General features: G+C 39.5%; 1 protein-coding gene across 1 annotated transcript in view; it reads right to left on the bottom strand.

Annotated features, from left to right (window-relative positions):
- The window catches only part of gmds (GDP-mannose 4,6-dehydratase), a 215955-nt gene that overhangs the window by 138735 nt on the left and 57565 nt on the right, over positions 1–19655 (bottom strand). The window contains exons 5-6 of the mRNA XM_084723497.1: positions 5419–5611; positions 3290–3394 (exon numbers count right to left, since the gene is read on the bottom strand). Of these exons, the coding sequence (XP_084579623.1) occupies positions 3290–3394; positions 5419–5611 (298 nt within the window). The remainder of the gene's footprint in view (positions 1–3289; positions 3395–5418; positions 5612–19655) is intronic.

Below are 19655 nucleotides of genomic sequence, written 5' to 3'. Positions count from 1 at the left end.
ACACTGGCCAGTCCAGCCAACACAAGCGCCACACTGGGTTGTGCAAGGCAGCCGTGGGACATCTGGCCACATCACAGCACAGCGTTCCTGCTTTATGAGCAACAACAGCCGTAACTCTGAGAATAGAAGTGGCAGGAGTAAACCCAACGGCCTGCTGGAGAAATGCTGACTGTGGAGAAAAAAGCAGTAAGACATGGAGTGAAGCAAGAGAGAGGAAGAAAGAGGAAAAGAGCATGTGTGGCAAGAGTGGAAAGATAGAAGCAGAATCGGAGAGGGAGATGAGAAAGAGCTGACCAAGGACCGAAAGGCTAAGGACGTGTTATCGGGCGGGCAGCGAGCTTTGCCCTTATAAGGTCATTTTGGGTACTATAACGAGACAGATATATTGTTCAGTCAATATTATCGCCCCATTTTATTGAACTGATCTGATGCTGATATGGTTTATGAATCATATCATATTTCAATACTTGTAGGCTCAATACACAAATTGTCTCTAAAATAATATACCACTAGTGTTGGGCAAGAGGGACAAAATACCTCTTGATATTTATTGATAATGCGATTGTATTGCAGAAATGAGTATAAGTACTTTCACAGAAGACAAACACAATGATATTTTTGTTAAATACTTATCAGTAATGTGGATGTAATGACTAAAAACAAACAACAACGAAAAATTACATCACTTTACAGTTATGCAGCCTTTAAAACCAGGAGAGGACAACACTTATGCCATATCATGACATAACAATACCCCAAATCTAAGCCAATATCTAGTCTCATATCAGAACATCAATATAAAATCAATACATAGTCCAGCCCCTTCTTTATCTTCCCAACAGACAGCCTTTTTCAGCAGGAAACTGCTTCTATATAAGCAAAATATAACCCTCTGTAAAAAGTAACCAGACTCCTCTGACAAAAGCGGTAATTTTACCTCACAGAATAATAGTTGCTGGTCTACTGCTGCCTCAATTAGTGAGTTTGTTTGTGTTATTTTGTGTTTTAGAGGGTTAATTCAGATTCATCTAAGCCACACACACATAGCTACACAAACATACTAACTGAGCAAAGCAGTGGTAGACCAACAACTCTCATGTTCTGTGAGGTAAAATTACTGATTTTTTCCAAGGAGTTTGGTTGTTTTGGAGAGAGTGATATTTGATTAAAACAAAAGGTCAGAGAAGAAGACCAAAAACCTGTCAAAATATTCTAGATATAGCGTACAGTATGGATAAATATGTCATACAACCCCTCTGAACTGTCCCTTTAAGAGGTCTGAACCAGAGAATATTTGACAAATGTCCAAAACGATTAACCAATTATCGTAATTGTTTAAGATGAATTTTCTGTCGACTGACAAGCTTTTTCAGCACTACTTATCTCCATCACTCCTCCTGTCATCCAACCCGTTCACTTCACTCACTCGTCTGCATTGCGCGTCATTCTCAGGTCGCCTGTGTCAACTAATTCTCCATTACAACACCTCGATGGCGACCACACCATCTTCGCTGAACTGGCTGTAAACTACACCAGTTCCCACACGTATCTATCTGTGGTAACCCATTAGGGTTTACTGGCTGACCCCTGACCTCGGCTGGGGTCGTGGCCGCGGCCTTCATTAGGGGATAAATCATAAACACCTGAGCGGTTGACCTGGGCGCAGTGCTGGAGCTGCAGTCATGTGGTATTAATTTTGGGTCGCGGTGGCGTGTAAATCGGGTTAAACCAGCGCCTGCGACCCTCGGGGCTCAGAGCACATATTAAAAATGTGACCACAACCCACTCACTATGTGTCAGAATATGTGTGAGTATGTGTCAAGTAGTTATGAGAAACTTGGCCCCACCAGTGAATGAATATGACTTTATATAGAGCATGTAATTGAATACGTTTGTGCAACCCAACAATGGGTTACCTTCTGTTTTACTACTTTATTGTGGGGTTAACCTGTTGCTCAGGGTGAGTGATGTCAAGATATTTTCTCAACGTAATTTTAACTTAAAAATAAAAAAACTGATGTGTGACATATACGGCTGGGTGTTATTTAAAAAAATTAAATTAAAGTGATAGAGATACCGATGGAGTACTTTAATCACCACAAGCATTCTTCATAAAGAACCTTCAACAGAAGGTGTTGAACAGTTGCAAGCAAAGACATCCAAAAAATATTTTTTTCTACATCTGGTATCGTTTGACTGGAGAAGTTTTGATACTACTTGGTACTGGGTTATTTCAATCAGTACCTTAAAGGTACTGAGTGCTGACATTAAGCTCTAGTAATATGATATAACTTAGAGTTGAAATGATTAATCGGTCATGAATCAGTTATTAAATTTTTCACCTATTCAACTATTTACATAATTGATTAATTGGTTTAAATATTTTTTTTTTTAAGAAAAAAAGTCAAACTTCTCTGATTCCAGCTTCTTAAATGTGAATATTTTCTTGTTTCTTTACTCATTTATGACAGTAAACTGGATATCTTTGGGTTGTGGACAAAATAAGACATTTGAGGATGACGCTTTGGGAAACACTGATCAACATTTTTCACCATTTTCTGACATTTTATAGACCAAAAAATAGAGAAAATCATAGGCAGATTAATCAATAATAAAAAATAATATTCAGTTGCAGCCCTAATATAATTGCTGACTTATGATAAAATGATACCACTCTTCTGATGCTGGTTTGTTTGCAGAAATATGCAGCTAAGAAATAAAATGGTAACCTTGCTTTAGGACTTCCTCCAGCTGCCTAAACGTCTAATAATAATAATTGTCTGTGCATATTATTTCCTCAATGTATTGAGAAAAGAAGAAAATCCAAACCTTGGAAACTGTGTCATAACTAAGGCTGCTCTGATCGATTGTTATCAACAGATATTTGTTCTAATTAGTTTGATCTGTGGTCTTTATAGACGCCAGTCAGAACCAATCAGATGACAAAGGGGCATGGTCCGAAATTAACAACCGACCAAGTGCCAAACACACATAGATTTTCTGCTTGGTTAGTAAATCTCCTCCACGCTGGAGCACAAATATTTACACCCAAATGGACATGCGATGAAAAACTCTGTTGAGAGACTATATCGTGTTTTAGCATCATCTAAGGGCAAGTTATTTTCAATTAAATAATGTGACTATAAACATCAGCAGTAATGTGCTTTAAGTAGTGTATACACTTGTCTTCTTCTTCTCCTCTATTACTATCAGATGTTACAACAACTAAACTTCCACAATAGGAGAAAAAACAACCGTGAGCAGGATGCGTGTCACGCTGTGAGCTCACCTCTTCTCGGGCTCTCGTGGTTGAAGAGGATCCCGTTGACAGCGAACATGTCGTAGGCCTCTCGAAAGTTCACCACGATCCAGTAGGCATAGAGCTTCGCAGCACCTGAGAGGAGAGGTGGAGACAGATGAGAGGAGAGGAAATGGAGGGACAGAAGCATATTAGCACCAAACATCATCAAGAAAAGAGATAATAGTAAAATAAATAAATAAAACAAAGTTTGACTGAGATATCAGCTAATATAAAACTTAACAGTATTTTCAGATCCACAATCCATAATCTGTAAGAGTTCACATTCCCATCAGGGCGATATGGTTTATAATATCTTAATATTTGTAGGCTACGTCACAATATATGATATATATCTCTGCATACATTTTCTCTAAAATAACATACTGTAAATTGATAAATAGTGAAAACATGTTACATGGCGCATTTAAAAACAAGACAGACATTAAATCAAACTTTATAAAAGTAATGTTAACTTTGAGCTGGGCAATATATTGATGTTATTTCACATTGTGATATGAGGCGTTATGTTGTGATATGGCATAAGTGTTGTCTCTTCCTGTTTTAATACCGACAACTGCATTGCAATAAAATTATGTAATTTTCTGATGTTATCCGACTGTTGTAGCTGTTCTATAATTTGCCTTTACCCACTTAGTCATTAGCACTTTGTCATGATCAATAATTATCAATATCGACTACGGTTGCAACTAACGATTATTTTCATCATCAATTAATCTCTTGATCATTTAGTTGATTAATCGATTCATTGTTTGGTCCAGAAAATATAAGGAGGAAAGAAACAGAAAATATTCACATTTAAGAAGCTGAAATCAGAGAATTTGGACATGCTTTATTTTTTATTTTTAAGATTTTTGAAGAATCAGCAGAAATCCTGTGTGGAGATGATTACTGTAGGGATGACCTGGTGCTTTCACAAAGTATTAACACAATGAGATTTTTGATAAATTATCATCAGTAATGTGGATTTAATGACTGAAGAGCAGCTACAGAGGAAGAAGACGACTCTTATGCCACATCATGATAACCAAAATCTAAGACAATATTAAGTTTCACATCTCAATATATAATATTGATATATTACCAAGCTCTGACTCACACGAAGCTTTTATTCACTCAATCAACAAATAACACGGATCAATCTTAGAATTTAAATGATAATTAAAGCTGAGAGACAAACACAGATCGTCTCTTCCCTCAGCTTCAAAAAGAAGGATTCTGTGTTGTAACTACACTTCATGTCACAGTTGAACTCAGCGGTACTGCAGATCATATTTCACCATCAGGAACGTGAACCACAGACTCCTGCTGATTGACCAAAAGCAGGCTTGTACAAAAAGTTCTCCCCTCTTCTCCTCTCACCCTCATCCTCCTCCTCCTCCTCCTCCTCCTGCGATGAGGGGAATACCAGAGCGAGCAAAGGGAGGCGCCCGTTCATTAAGCCGTAGGTCAGGATGTACACTGGAGGTTAAGGGAGGTCGCCATGGCAACCCTGACTCCCCCCGCAGTCTAATTAATAGAGGAGCAGCCCTCCTCATGATGGTATGCGCCTCCCATGCAGCCTCAGATTGAGCGCTGACAGATGGGGAAAGTGTCGGTGAGGAGAGCATTTAGACAACAGAGAACATGAAACCTGATCGCACACACACGTGTATGGCCTGTGTGTGTGTGTGTGAGTGTGTGTGTGTGTGTGTGTTGAAAGTGAGTGCTGAGTGCTGTGGATATAAAGGTGTCTTTGTTAAAACGACAGCCACTCCAGTCTTCAGTCAGACATTTGGCCTCGGGGTGTGTGGAGAGCTCAAACGCTGCCTGAGCACTGAAGCCCCCCCGTCCCCCCATTCACTTACTCACTCTCACACATACACACACACACACACACACACACAGACAGACACACACGCACACATGCACACTCAGAAGGAAAAAGTGCTGCAGAGGTAGAAAGCAATCTGAGTTTTGTATTCCCTTACATGGCCATACGCAATCTTTTGACGATACAGGGTACAGGGTAAGAAAATGTTAGGTAATCCATGTGTTTCCACATGAATCTACAGAACATTACGTGTGTGTGTGTGTGTGTGTGTGTGTGTGTGTATTACCGTAAGGTGAGCGAGGGTAGAAGGGCGTGGTTTCCTTCTGGGGGATCTCCTGAACTTTGCCATACAGCTCGCTGGTGGAGGCCTGGTAGAATTTTACGCTGTTGGTCAGCCCGCACGTCTTTATGGCGTCCAGGATACGGAGCGTTCCCACGCCATCCACATTGGCGGTGTACTCGGCCAGATCGAAGGACACCTAAGAGACAAGAGAGAAAAAGAGATGCTCAATTTACTTAGGGAGGTAGATGGGAAGATTTCCTCTACTTACTGTTGCAAATTTTGTTCTTTTGGGGGGGATTGTTGCGGCCTAAAATGCCTGACTTCACAGCTTTTCCAAAAAACTGTGATGAATGATGTGATGTTTTTTGGTAAATAAATTGCAGGAACAAATTAAATTTGCAGAAATTTTTTTTTTATTCATTCAATCTTTTTCTGTATAATTGATTAAAAATTAAAGGCAACTTGTTCCAGTTAGAATGAAACCACAGTCTTTTCTGAATGTTCTATCTAATCTTACGAAAACCACACTACACCTCTACTTCTAACAAAATATGCCTTAAATGTAAGTGAAGAAGTTCACTTGGAGGATATTCCAAGAAACAAAAACTTTTTGGAGCTCAAACTCAAAGCCACAAAATTGAAGAAAACAGAAGTGCACAGAATATTGATAAATGTCAATAACAAAATAAACAAAAACATAACAAAATAGTACATAATACAACACTGAATCAGTTCATTGAGACGTGAATGTATGATTTCACTGTGGGGGACTGCTATGATTGCTGGAACTCACAGGAAACTAAAACTGATGGTCAAATTTTAGGAAAACCTGCAGCGATTGGACAAACTTGCAAAGAGATGCAGAATTCACTGGGATTGGATGAATTTGTATTAATTGTTGCGATTGTAACATTGCAACTTCCTGGAGAGTCTGACTTTAGAGAAGAGCTGAAAACTTGAGACATGAGATTTGGACTTTTGTCAAGGAACTTTCATATTGTGTTTCTTTGTTGAAAGACCCAACATGCCAAGTTCACTAAAAAATGTCATTTATACCACGTTTTTATCCTGAATCTTCCCTGTAGATCCACGTTCAAGTACACATGCACACTGTCTGAACTGGGTGTGTGTGGTGTGACGGTGTGCAAACGACATGTCAGGACTTGAGGAAACATGGATTACATCAGCCGAGCTGTATGGAGGCATTTCATGTTTCTTTTCCAGTCGTTTTTTATTTTTGAAAACTGGTCATCATTCATGTCCATTGTTTGGGAGATTCTGCAACACTGTTTTCCTGTGAAAGTCCTGCAGTGTTTTGTGGACTGACAAAATAAATCCGACCCTCAATCAGCATGAAGGTGAGTACATAATGCCTGTACATTTTTGGGTGAATCATCCCTTTAATACTTGCTAATATTCAGAGTAAGGAATAAAAAGAGAACTTGTCTAGCTATATATGAAAAATATTCAATTCAAATTCACACATATTCCTAACCTTTACAACACAATGGCTAACATTTAACAATTTCCAAACTTTCAAGACTTTGTACAAACCCTGAAATAATGAAAACATTGCCAACATATTCCTGAAAACAAAATGAATAACTCAACAAAGGTCACTGTTTGAGTTACATAAATACTGTCAGTTGCAGATCTCATTCCACATAAAGTCACTGAAATCCTCCCTAAAACAAGGTGAGGGGCGACAATGATGGAGAACATAATTGGGAAATTTGTTGTTTCTGGAGTCCATCAGAGCTGATCAGAAAACTCATACCTCAAACTACATACTCCAACTCCCAGCATGCCTGTTTCCACTGCCGAGGGCCAAGAGGGGAGGGAACTTAATGAACACTTGGGGGGAAATTAAGTTTAAATTAGAAATGGATGTGTGCGTGCATGTGACACTGTGTACTTGGACTGTGTGCACTTGTGTGAGTGCCAGGTTGGCCTCAGGCTCCAAATCAGGCGTGACGGTTAAAAGCCGTGCTGGTTAGTGGTCACCACACCTGGAGCGAGCGGCATGAGCCCCGTCTGTACGGAGGAAACGCTTTGGCCCTTTAGTGCTTCCACACCAGCGCCGTACGCACAGCCAGATAAAGACCCCTTATTTAAAGCTGGAACCAAAGAACACTGGGCCTCTATTCCACTCTAAGTCCATGCACCCACACACACACACACACATACACACAGTGAGCAGGTTTGATCAGGTTCAATTACACTCCACTGCTCAGTGTAATTACCTGTGACGCTCCACTCACGCTTTTACTTTGCATTCTGGCATTTTCATTTACATCATTTATGAGAGAAGGTGAGGGGTTGCATTATACACCAGCATGTATACTGTACGTTACATTATGACGTCTACTGCAGCATTCCTGCAGCAAACACAAGAGGTGGACACAAACCTGTACAGACCAAATCAAAATGACAACAAACTGAAGCCCCAGACTTGACCAGTCGAATAAAGGCCTCTCTGACAATAAGACTCAATGTAAACTGAATATTACGAGTGTCACAAAGGCTCACAATGATCCACTGAAGAGATGTTGTATGATCATGTTCATCAATGTCAGAGGGAAGTTTGATTAACTGTTGATGTCTAGATGTTTCACTGGCCTCCAGGTGGCTCCTCCAAGTTCCGTCAACTTGAAATGATGCTCATCAGAGGTGGAGAACATATGATATTCATTCATCAAAATGCAATTCTGCTTAACAGCATCCTGAGTTCATAACAATGTTAAAGTAGTTCACCCAAAAATGAAAATTCAGTCATCATCCAATCACTCTCATTCCAAGCGAAGGTCAGGTTTATTTTTGAAGTCTGCTAAACACTGCTGGAGTTTCACAGGAAAACAGTGTTGTAGAATCTCTCAAACAATGGAAGTGGAGAGTTATATGGACTAAAAAACTAAACCTGACCTTCAATCGGCATGAGGGTGTGTAGATAATGGCTGAATTTTCATTTTTGGGGGAATATTCCTTGAATAGTGCAAAAATATAGCTTAACGTAAAACTCTGGCTTTTGTAATGCAAATGCAAAATGCGTAAAAATGTAAAAATGTATAAAGTCGCAACTTTGCATTTAGAAAGTCTTGATTTTCCCTCCCATGTGTACTGAAAGCTGACTCATGCAAAAAGTGCTATATTGTGATTGATTTTGTGTGAATATTAGGACTTGTGTGTCATAAAGCCATGGCAGAAGAAGAGGGCGCAACAAGATGATTTAACAGAACACAAGTCAAATCCCACATGGTGGAAAACAATGTAGAAAATGTGTTAAATATGATAAAATGTGTGGCATTTATGTCTGAGAAACATTACAGCCTCTTCATTACTCATCACAGATCTGATGTTTTTGAGGACAGCATTTTCTTACGCTCTTCAGTGGAGCAAAAATGTCAGTGCTTCATGTACGCTCAGATTTATTCACCAAGACTGCTGCCTCTGTCTGTTTCCACTCACTAATGTGTCACGACTAAAGCTACTACACTGTAAGAACTCGATACTTTTGGACCCCCAGTCTCCACAACTAAGTAATGAAAACTGTCCAATACCTAAGTTAGCCAAAATGTCAGATCATATTTGTGATCTTGTTTATTATTCTTTAATCAGATAGTTTTAAATCAATCTTTTGACAATATAAAACCATCTTATTTAAGTAAGATTCTTTGACTTTGACATGATAAGTACAGATTCTTTTATTAAATAAAAATAAGGCTTTTGTCAAAATTATGTTCACATTTCCTGCAGAAAGTTAGGTATAAACATCAAGGTAGATATTTCCTCTGAATGGAAGTTTTGAATGTACGTGGATAAGAAATGTAAATGCATCACATTAATGTCGTTCAGGTCAGGACTGGTGCAGCGCTCGAGCAGACAATACCTGCCTTCATGCTGATAGGAGGGGAGGGGACAGTCACACACTCACAAGACAGATTCCCTCTCCAAACACAGACATAATGTAATCCCAGCTCTCTCAGGTCCACCTTCAGCTCATCCTCCGTCACCGTGGAGCTCCTCCCCTCCCCCTCATCCCCCTCTTCCTTCCTCCACCTTCTCTGTCACTGCTCATTCTCACTGGACCTCATAAACTTTGTTTCATGCTACTACAGTACCTCCCTCACCGATACCCCCTCTCTGTCCTGCTGTCTGTGTGAGTCCCTCCGTTTCTCTTGTTTTTCCAGCACACACACACACACACACACACACACACACACACACACACACACACACACTGATTCCAGGTATCAAAACCAGCTGAGAGGGGCAGGGTCCAGGACGCCTTGACAACTTAAATCAAACAAATTGCCTTAATGCCTCCATTCTCTGTCATTATGTAAGGCAGGGCCTGAGCGCTGACGGTTTAAAGGCCAGACGTTTGTGTATGCCGCTGTGTGTATATGTGTGTGTGTGTGTGTCTGGGGGCTGGCTGCTGGGCCCCTCGGTCGACCTGGCAGATATTGTTCTGTTCTGGGAAGTCAGCCAGGCTCTGTCAGCATTGGGGGTCCGCCGCCGAAGAAAAGAAAAAAAGGCGATCCGTTTAAAAGGATCTAAATGTACAGGATATACGTGCCACATTTAGTGGTTTCACTTCTTTCCTGCTCACACAAGGCCTGTTGAAATGCATGCTTGAAAATGGGGAATGTGACTCTGCAAATGTATGTGTGTGTGCGCTCACATATAGCAGGGTGTTGGTGTGTGTGTGTGTATGTATGTGTCTTGACAGATGTATAAATATGAGCTACATTTATTCAGCCGTGGCCTCCCTCTGCATACCTGCATGGCCTTCCACACAGGATAATATGAAGGCATTAAGTTGTATATACACAGTGGTAGAAGAATGTAGAGCTCTATTGTGTGTTCAGAAAAAGAAGAACAAGTCAATCAGTCAAAAACAAAGCAACAAGGATCCCTGAAGTCATTTAGGAGATGCACTGGCCCACAGACCCGCTTATGATTTGAATGGATTTTAATTTCATTTAACCCTCTGTTGCATGGTATTACCATATGGCAACAATTACTACAGCTGAATTTAACTAGAAGACTGTAATATAAAATCCATGTTTTACTGTTCAGTTTAGTGAAAAGGGAGTCTTTTACTTTGAAAGGACAAATAATTGATCACATAACCAGGAAGTCCTTAGGGCTCCCAAAGTTGACTAACTGTTTATCATTTAGGCAAAATTTAACTTTCATTGTCAGCATTAGAACCAGTTTAGATGTGATAGTTTTTTTTGTGAAATGTTAAAATGAATTTGTTGCCATGTGACAACTATCTGCACTCAGAGTATTGGACTGTAATTGACTCTCATAGCAGAAGGCTACTCTCAGACTATGTCTAAATTGCACCATCAATCAATCGTAGTTTAACAGAATGAATTACGATATCCCACCCAAATTATATGATGGTCCACTTTTGAGTACGCTGCTGGTCAGTAGGCCCATACTGTTTTAACAGTTTGTTTTCAGTCAAGAAAATTATGTCCTTATGGCTTATTACACATGTATGATATTATTACCACACATTCTATATAACAATTGAAATTATTTTAATCTATTTTTGTAAATACTGGTTTATTGATTTAACTAAGTATACACTGGATTTGTTTAATCTTGTTTTCATTAAAATTATGTTTTTAGAGAAGAACTTTTTTGGGTTTTAAGGAACTTTCCACTTATTACCATAAGAGAACAGTTTACCAATGACCTCCCCCTTTATTTTTTTAAATTAAATATTTCCTATGCTTAAGAAATTTTAATATAAAACATTTTTGTTATGTTTAAGTTATATTATTACTGCATTAGCTTATTTTCCTGTTTACTATCATTATAAAATGAATACTCAATTTGTTTGGCAAAAGATGTTGAAAATTTGTCATATTTTTTTTTTTAAAAGACCATTTTCTGGTTTGACAATTGCCTGTTGGCCAAATCGACACCTACTAATTAATCATATCAGTGATTGATTTGCTGATATCACTCAAATGTAAACAGTTTATCTGGCAAACATTGGCTCATGCTGTCTGTCTTAGAACAGATGTTATTTATGATTCAATGCCAACTTAATCACATATTATAACATCAGTTCATATGTATTAATATCAATCAAAAGCAACATTATACAATAAAACAAATCCTGTTTTTAGCTTTTATTGTTATTTATTTATTATTTTCAATATTCTACCCGAAAATATGTTTTATATAATTTTTAAGAGTTTTAATAATATTCACTTCTAACTAATCTCTAACCATAATGAAAATTACAGCTCGTCCCCATCTGGGACTCAAATGAGGCATAATTACCTGAAACCTGCACAATCATGTAAAGAAAAAACTACTAATAATAAAGTTGAGATAGTAGAGAGGAACCTCCTGTGGAGAGGATTGCATCTGTAATGTGTAAAATCATTTAGCTTCTTGTAAATTATGAGCTAAATTTTCCTATCCTGTTCTCTGCTAGGATGACTAGTTAAAAAGAAAACAGCAAATATTTTCAGCCAGATTCTTGTTACAGATATTTTAAATTCCAAATTACTGACTGGTTTTCTAATGTTCAAAGTAAAAATAAGACAACTTAAGATTGTTTAAAACCAGCCTGCTCTCTGGTCCACCTCTGTTTGTTCAGACGCATCATTCTAATAAAGCACTGATGCGGCAGATTAATGCGGTAAACCGTCATCATACCTGAGATTCCTGAGAAATTACTGAAGAAACTAGTGAAAGCAGCTGGACTGCCCCCCTGTGAGCATCACTTTCTCGTTACTTGCAGACTACGCTGTCAAACACTGAAACTCGGGCACATTCCTGCCAACCGCAAACACCCAAATAAAGAAATCACTAAGACGCCCCGGAGGTGGAGACGACTGCAAGAGGAGAAAAAAAAAGAGAGGAGAGGTAGGTATGAAAGAGAAGAAAAAATAGCGACAGACAGACAGAGGAGAGAGAAATTGTGTGTGTACATGAGCATGGGTGGGGGTTTGTGGAGAGAAACCACAGTCAATTACACCTTTACTCATCACATTACAGGCCAACTGAAATTAGAGCAGTCGTGTGTTAACAGGGCAAAGACAAACAGGCTGAAATCCCTCCAGGAGAGAAAAGGTTTAGACCATGGCTGGCAACCCACGCACCGCCAGACAGATCAATTACTCCGCTTTCATCAACTCAACTGCAGTGTCACTCATCTGCATTATGGAGCCAAGATATAGACCCCACTTTCCGCTGCAAACATGAAGGCTCACTGCAGCGCTGCTCCTCTCAGTGTTTGGAGAACCACGTTTTTCTTTGCATTGGTTATCAGAAGGTGGGAATCATGGCTGGGGGAAGCAATTTTAAGGTCTTAATTTGTGCAATAATAAACCGTTTACTTCTAATTCACTGCATCAGAAAAGGACAGGCCCTAACAGCTGCAGCTGAAACCTTGGGAATTAATTATTTTATCACACATTAAAGGTCTGAAGATTATTTTCTAATCATTCACTCATATTTTTTTGATTAACTGATAAGTGCAGTGTCTATAGATGGTACCTACTGCCTTGGTCTGGCTATTATAACATAATAATCCCAGTTTATATGGATGTTGGTTATTAGATTCCTTTCCTTGTTTCATTGTTGAAAGAAACCAACACTGACTGCTGGTAGGACACAGAACACGCCATAACGCCCAGTCTTGAACGCAGACGCTCTGTACTTCCAACCACCCGTCCGTCCTCCTCCCTCACATATTCTGCAGCAAGGGAAGTCATTATTCACCTCACCGCAAGAGGTCGACTGTCAGGAAAATCTAAACGGTTAAAGAAACGACAAATGATGCCATTTTTCTGGTGATGACAGATTTACATGCAAAATTTAAGATATGCTGCAGAGGAAAATCACATTTGTTCTTGCTTCTCTTCAGCTTAACCCACACTAGGTCTACAACTAATGATTATTTCCATTATCAGTTCATCATTTTGGTCAGTAAAATGTCCAGAAATAGTACCAAAAATGCCTATCACAACTTCCTAGATCCCAAAATGAACTCTTCAGATGTCTTGTTTGGTCCAACCAACAGTCCAAAACCCAAAGATATTCAGTTTACAATGACACGCAATGGTGAAAAGCAGAAAATCATTGCACTGGAGAAGGCTGACCCTCTAAATCTTTGGCATTTTTGCATAAAAAATGACTGAAGTGATTAATCAATTATCAAAGTAACTGCCAAGTCTTCTGCTGTTGATCAACTACTACACCCCAAGAGAATCTAAATAAACCAGTGCACATGTCTACAAAAGTATAAATTACTACCTCACATGACAGTTAAAAGTAAACACTATTCATTCTGATGGGTGGGCCGATTGATGGGATGATGATGGTCAGTTGAAAATTTTAACATATCGCCCAACCCTACGCTGTACAGTTGTCATGAACAGGGAAATTCTAGACTCTAGAGACCAAAACTGTCTTTTGTACCAGGCTGTAAACATGTTTATTTCTGCTGTAAAGTTGGACATTTTAAAATAAGTGTCTGTGGGGATGGACTTGTTTTAGGATTCAGCCTCAAGCGGACATTGGAGGAACTGCAGTTTCTGGCACTTCATTTTTAAGCCCTGAAGGTTGCTGCCTGATAAAGACTGTGCAGTTGTAACACAATTTTGAATTACTCCTCAGTTTTCCATGTTTGCACAAGCTAACTGCTGTAGCCTAAGCTACTGTTGCTGTATGCAGGCCCACGCTCACAGTGCACTCTCCAAACAGAGCTGCGTCTCCATCATCATTGCACATTACTGTGTTGTGATGAAACTTGAGGGGGAATCTCTCTCCGCCTCCAGCTCTGTCTTGTTGGAAATTGTGTCACTCACCCGTCTGCGCATAAACACACACACACCTGTTAGAAAAACAAAGTGCTATTTTTTCCTTGAACTGTGCCAATTTGCCTTTCCCTGAGACGCAGACACAATACAAGTCAAAGCAGAGTGGCGGTGTGAGAGGTGCGCGCATGAACAGTGAGTGACAGGGAGAGCAAGACAGAGGTGTGGATGTATGACATTACATCATCCCGCTGGAACGCGTCTTGGCTCTTTGATCGAGTGTTTTCTCACTGGGAACAAAGTGTTCTTAAAATGGATCTCAATATCACTCCTCGACCTACGCACCAAAACTACAGGTATGACTGTCTGGCATGGGAGAAAGCACTGCAGCTGCTGATTCCAAACATTACAAACGTGTCTGAAATTCTCAAATAACAGTACTTACAATACACACACACATTCACAGCCACGTCTTGCCAAGAATTAACTGAGGCGCTTTGTGTTCAGCAGGTGGCATTTGAAAGCTGAGGATAAATATAGATACAGTGACAAAAGCGCAGCTGAAGGAAATACAAAGAGTGAGTTTATTAATAGAGTCTGTTTAACATGAGATTCCAGGATAACATAGCAGGTTTACATAGTTTTCATGGTTTACATGAGCTGTTTTATAGTTGGGTTAATGAGGGGTATTAGTTTAAAGGATAAAATGAAAACAGATGAAAGGACTGAAGAACCAGCATGACGACTCGCAACATCCCTTTGAAGATGTATGAACTGACTTGGACTAAATATTTGTTAACACAAATGCTCAGATGATACTTTGTATGCCTGTGTAGCCACAAGGTTCTGCATGACATAAATTTCATCATCTACCAACGTCTGCAAGAGTCTGACGGTTCCGCCTGTACGTACAGACCAGTCCTGACAAATGCACGTGCAACCACATTCAAGGCCGCTGTCCACACCCCTGTGCGTTCATCACCAAACCACACACCAGACAAGGGCTGCAAGTAACAATTATTTTAATTATCGATTAATCTGTTGATTATTTTCTTGATTCATCGACTAGAGTTTTGGGCTGGAAAATGTTGGAAAATGGTGCAAAATGCTGATCAGTGTTTCCCAAAGCCTGAGATGAGGCTTTCAAATGTCTTGTTACATCCAGAAAACAAATCTGTTGTCTTCCAGGTCACAACAATCTGCTGAATGATTCATGGTTTTCATTCTGCGTTAGTACCTAACAGCGATAGCAAGTTAAATTTTGTTAATCTCATGAACTCATTAGCTTTCTTGTTGAAATACACTCTCTCTCCTTATCTGTCTCTTAACTTATCAATGGTCAAATTTCATATAACTTTGATATATATCTACAGATCTGCAACATTTAATTGCATATGAATCAATTATTACAGGAATTTCCACCTATTTTTCTAACCAATTAATTGTTTTAAGTCTTTTTTTTTTTTTAAAGAAAATAAAGTCAAATTTGCTGATTTCAGCTTTTAAATGCTCTGCCTTGATAGTTCCTGAGCCTTCAAAGAGGCGCAGGGACTTCATTTAGTCCCTGATTCCAACACCTGAAAGCACAGCTAAAGTTCCCAAATTGCTAAAATGGTTCTGAAGCCACTGGAGAAGTTCCTGAAGTGGAAACAGGCTGAGGTCTTGCACCAACAGACTTGAAAACGTGAATCTTTGTTTGGTTTCCAGCTGCTGAAAGTGACAAGATGCTTCATCCTGTAAGACAACTTCACTATGGGATGAAAATGATCACTGAAATCACTTTGAGTTCCTTGGCAACCACCTTTCATACACAGAATGAAATGTACTAGATTTTCTACCTCAATTTACTCAGGTGTTTCTTTTATTGTGGCTGTTCACTATAAGTGTAGAGACAGCGACACAATGTGAGGCTTAACACTGAAATGCTGATCTACTTAAAGCGAGCTTAAAAGATAGGATTTAAAAAATAAACTTTGGTTCCTTAGACATAAAGGCAAATTTGAGGTCGGCAACATTAATTTTTCAAATGTACATGGCAGGACATGTATCCACCTACTAACCACCCCCCCCAACTAATGTTCACTCATCATTTTGATCACGTCTCGATCTTGGCGTTTTTGTGTCTAATTATAGGCGTGTTCAGCTCGGTTAGTGTGGAGGCTGCTGCAGCTATGGCAATGAACAAATACAAGTCAAACAGATCAGGTGGATCTGAGGGAGACAGATGGAGACGTGGGAGGGTGGGTAGCGCACATGTGGAGAATTACGTGCTGCGAGAGCGTATGTCAGGGCAGGTAGACTGAGAGTTGGAGATTAGCTGTCAAATCAGGATTTATGCAGTGGAGTCTGGAAAGTCCCTGTCTGCCTCCCGGCACTCCGCTCTACCTCCTTCACTCCTTTTCTCTGCATCGTTTTCTCTTGATGGCATTGATGTGAACAGGTGGTGGTTAATCTCTCCACCATCGCTGCCCGGCTCCTTCTCCCAGGGCACCGAAATGAAGGAAATTTGACGGGTGCCTGAGCCAGTGGCATCAGTTCATGGTCCAAAGCTCCATCATTTTATTCTGATAGTTTTAACAGTGCCACTGCCAAACAAATGTCCAAACCGTTGCAAACTGTTTAACCATATTTTGGTTGACTGATCCTTGTCCCTCATGCCAGGAAGAAACTAAATCCCCACAGGAAGTTATTCTAAGAGGATAACCTACTTAACAGTACATCAACAGTTATTTAGAATCTAAACCAGCCAGTGTTCTCTGAAGTCTGCGCTTTTATAACGCAGGAAAAGTTTTTCAAAACACGTATTGGATAGTCTGTTCAACTGACATGACTCTCAAGGCTAAAAATTCTCTCCACAGGCACAACTACTTAAGGTGTTGGAGTATTCATTCGAAGAAAGTTTTGATGAGACCCAACTTGAGAGACTGTAGGCTCCATGTGTCCGGTCTCAAATGAAAAAGTCACCCACTGAGTCTCCTCCGATGACAAGTGCAGGCAGCGAAAACATAACTAAATAACAGAAAATTTGAATTGCATAACTAACCCATTATATTGCTTGTAAGAACAAAAAAGTAATTAAATAGTCCAAAGTCTGGAGCTAAACTGCAACTATTATGGAACTGAGTGGTTGCTACTAGCAACATAATATTTAACTGATAAATAAATGCATTTATGAAAAAGTTAAGATAGCACAGACTTCAAAATACCTGCCACAAATGGCAGCAGCACTGTCGTTACATCGTTGGCAATGACAGTGAGGATGAGAAACAACATGAACACTGATGTACTGTCATTGAAAAGCTACTCAAACCATATTATGACACTTAATTTCCCAGACCACGTATTAATGGGTATATGTTGACTGCCAAGACAAATAATTTTGAGTTTGATTGATGTGCTGTATCAGTTTAAGTACTAATCCTGCACAGATAATTGGGAGGAAAACTTGCCAAACTTCCCTTACCTAACATGATTAATGCCTCCGAATCATCGAAGCTAAAGTCGAACACTTGTCTTTTCTTCTTGAGTGAAGTGTCAGCCATTTTCAAGGATACAAGCGGTCTTATGTTCACGCTAAACACTGATACAGGCGTGACAGGACAAATGTAGACTGAATAAGAGTTTACAGTTCTACTTAGAATTTCTTAAGTTAAGTTAAGTTAAGTTAAGATATGAGGTCTAAGATAGGACAGGACAAAGTTGTGAGTTTAAGAAGTGCCTATGTAACAAGATGATAAGATTTTTCCTATCTTTGAAACTTACGTAGGTAGATAGGACAAGAATTTAGGCCCTCATTTTAATAAGACTGAAAGTAGTGGAAATATTTTTAAAGGACTAAGAGACAGACAGGAAGAAATCTGATCAATTTTAAGTATTAAAAAAGTGTTTATTAAGAGAGCAGAGGTGCAGTCATACACCCCATTCCTTTAGCATTGGATAAGAGCGCCTGGAATGGGAACTCCCTGGAAAAGTCAATCAAGAAAAGAAGAACCCCTTCATTCCTGCCTTCCCTCGACAGCGTGATCTACCCTGCAGCCATTCACCACCGATCAATCACTCCTACCTCGCAAATATAAACACACGTGTAAACATGGCAACAGGTCTCGCTGCAGTGGGCTGCGGTCACGCCCCGGGGGATGTGTGGAGCAATCACACATGTGCACACACATGAATAAGCAGGTAGAAAGAGTTTTGTCATCGGTGACTCTTTTCAGGGATTTCATCAGTGGATTTGGGGAGTATAAGGTCATGTCGACGTTTCAACAAGCTACAGAAAGTGTATGGATGATGTCAGTCAACTACTGAGAGTGTAAAATACAAAGCCCAATTCTAAAAAGGTTGGGACACTGCGTTAACTGTAAATAAAAACAGAATGCATTCTTCTGGAATTCCTTTTTGATCTATATTCCAATGAATACAGCACAATAACACAGCTTTTCTTTTAACATTAACATTACTTGTTTGTTTTGAAAGTGAAATTCTTTCTCTGTTGTCATATCTTGTGCTTCATAATGCACCACAAATTTTCAATGAAAGACAGGTCTGGACTGCAGGCAGGTCAGTCTAGTACCTGAACTCTTTTACTACAAAGACACATTGTTGGAACACACGCACAGTGTGTCTTGGCATCATCTTGCTGAAATAAGCAGGGATGGCGTCACATGTTGCTCCAAATCCCCCCATACCATCACAGCTGCTGTCTTTTGAAGTTAGCGCTGGTTACAATCTGGATGTGCCTTTTCCTCTTTAGCCCAGAAGACATGACGTCCAAGATTTGTGAAAACAATCTGAAATGTGGATTCGTCAGACCACAGCACACTTTTCCATTTTGTGTCATGTTGTTGATATGTCTTTCTCTATGGTACAGTTTTAACTTGCATTTTGTAGATGCAGCAACAAACTGTATTTACTGACAACGGTTTTCCAAAGTGTTCCTGAGTTCATGTAGTAAGTTAGAAACGTTCTTAGACTGTAGGATTATTTACCCTCACACTCCATCCTTGCTTGTGAGCCTGTCGATGATGCCCCTTTAACACCCAATCATGATAGTGTCACCTATTAATATTTTAACCTTTTTACCTTTGGAATGATCCAAACAAGTGTTTTTGATGATTCTGCATCTTTACAAGTCTTTTGTTGCCTCTGTCACAACTTTTTTGGAACGTTGCAGGCATCAAATTCAGAATAAGTGTGTATTCACAAAAAACAATAAGGTTTATCAATCGGAACATTAAATATCTTGTCTTTGTACTGTACTGAACTTAATACAAATTGAGAATTATTTGTCATTGCTTTCTGTTTCTATTCACGTTTAACACAACATCCCAACTTTTTTGGGGGTGGTTGTAGATGTGTGATCATGGGCCTTTAATGCTGAATCAGCATTTGAAGCTCACTTAAACCATCCTCCAACATGAACAAAAACACCAGAAGCAGTATTTTGTGATC

The sequence above is a fragment of the Lutjanus erythropterus genome, chromosome 7, assembly GCF_056507025.1.
Source record: "Lutjanus erythropterus isolate fLutEry1 chromosome 7, fLutEry1.hap2, whole genome shotgun sequence".
NCBI classification, from domain to species: Eukaryota; Metazoa; Chordata; class Actinopteri; order Lutjaniformes; family Lutjanidae; genus Lutjanus; species Lutjanus erythropterus.
Note: the sequence above shows the minus strand (reverse complement) of the source record. Positions and strands in the feature narration are given on the sequence as shown.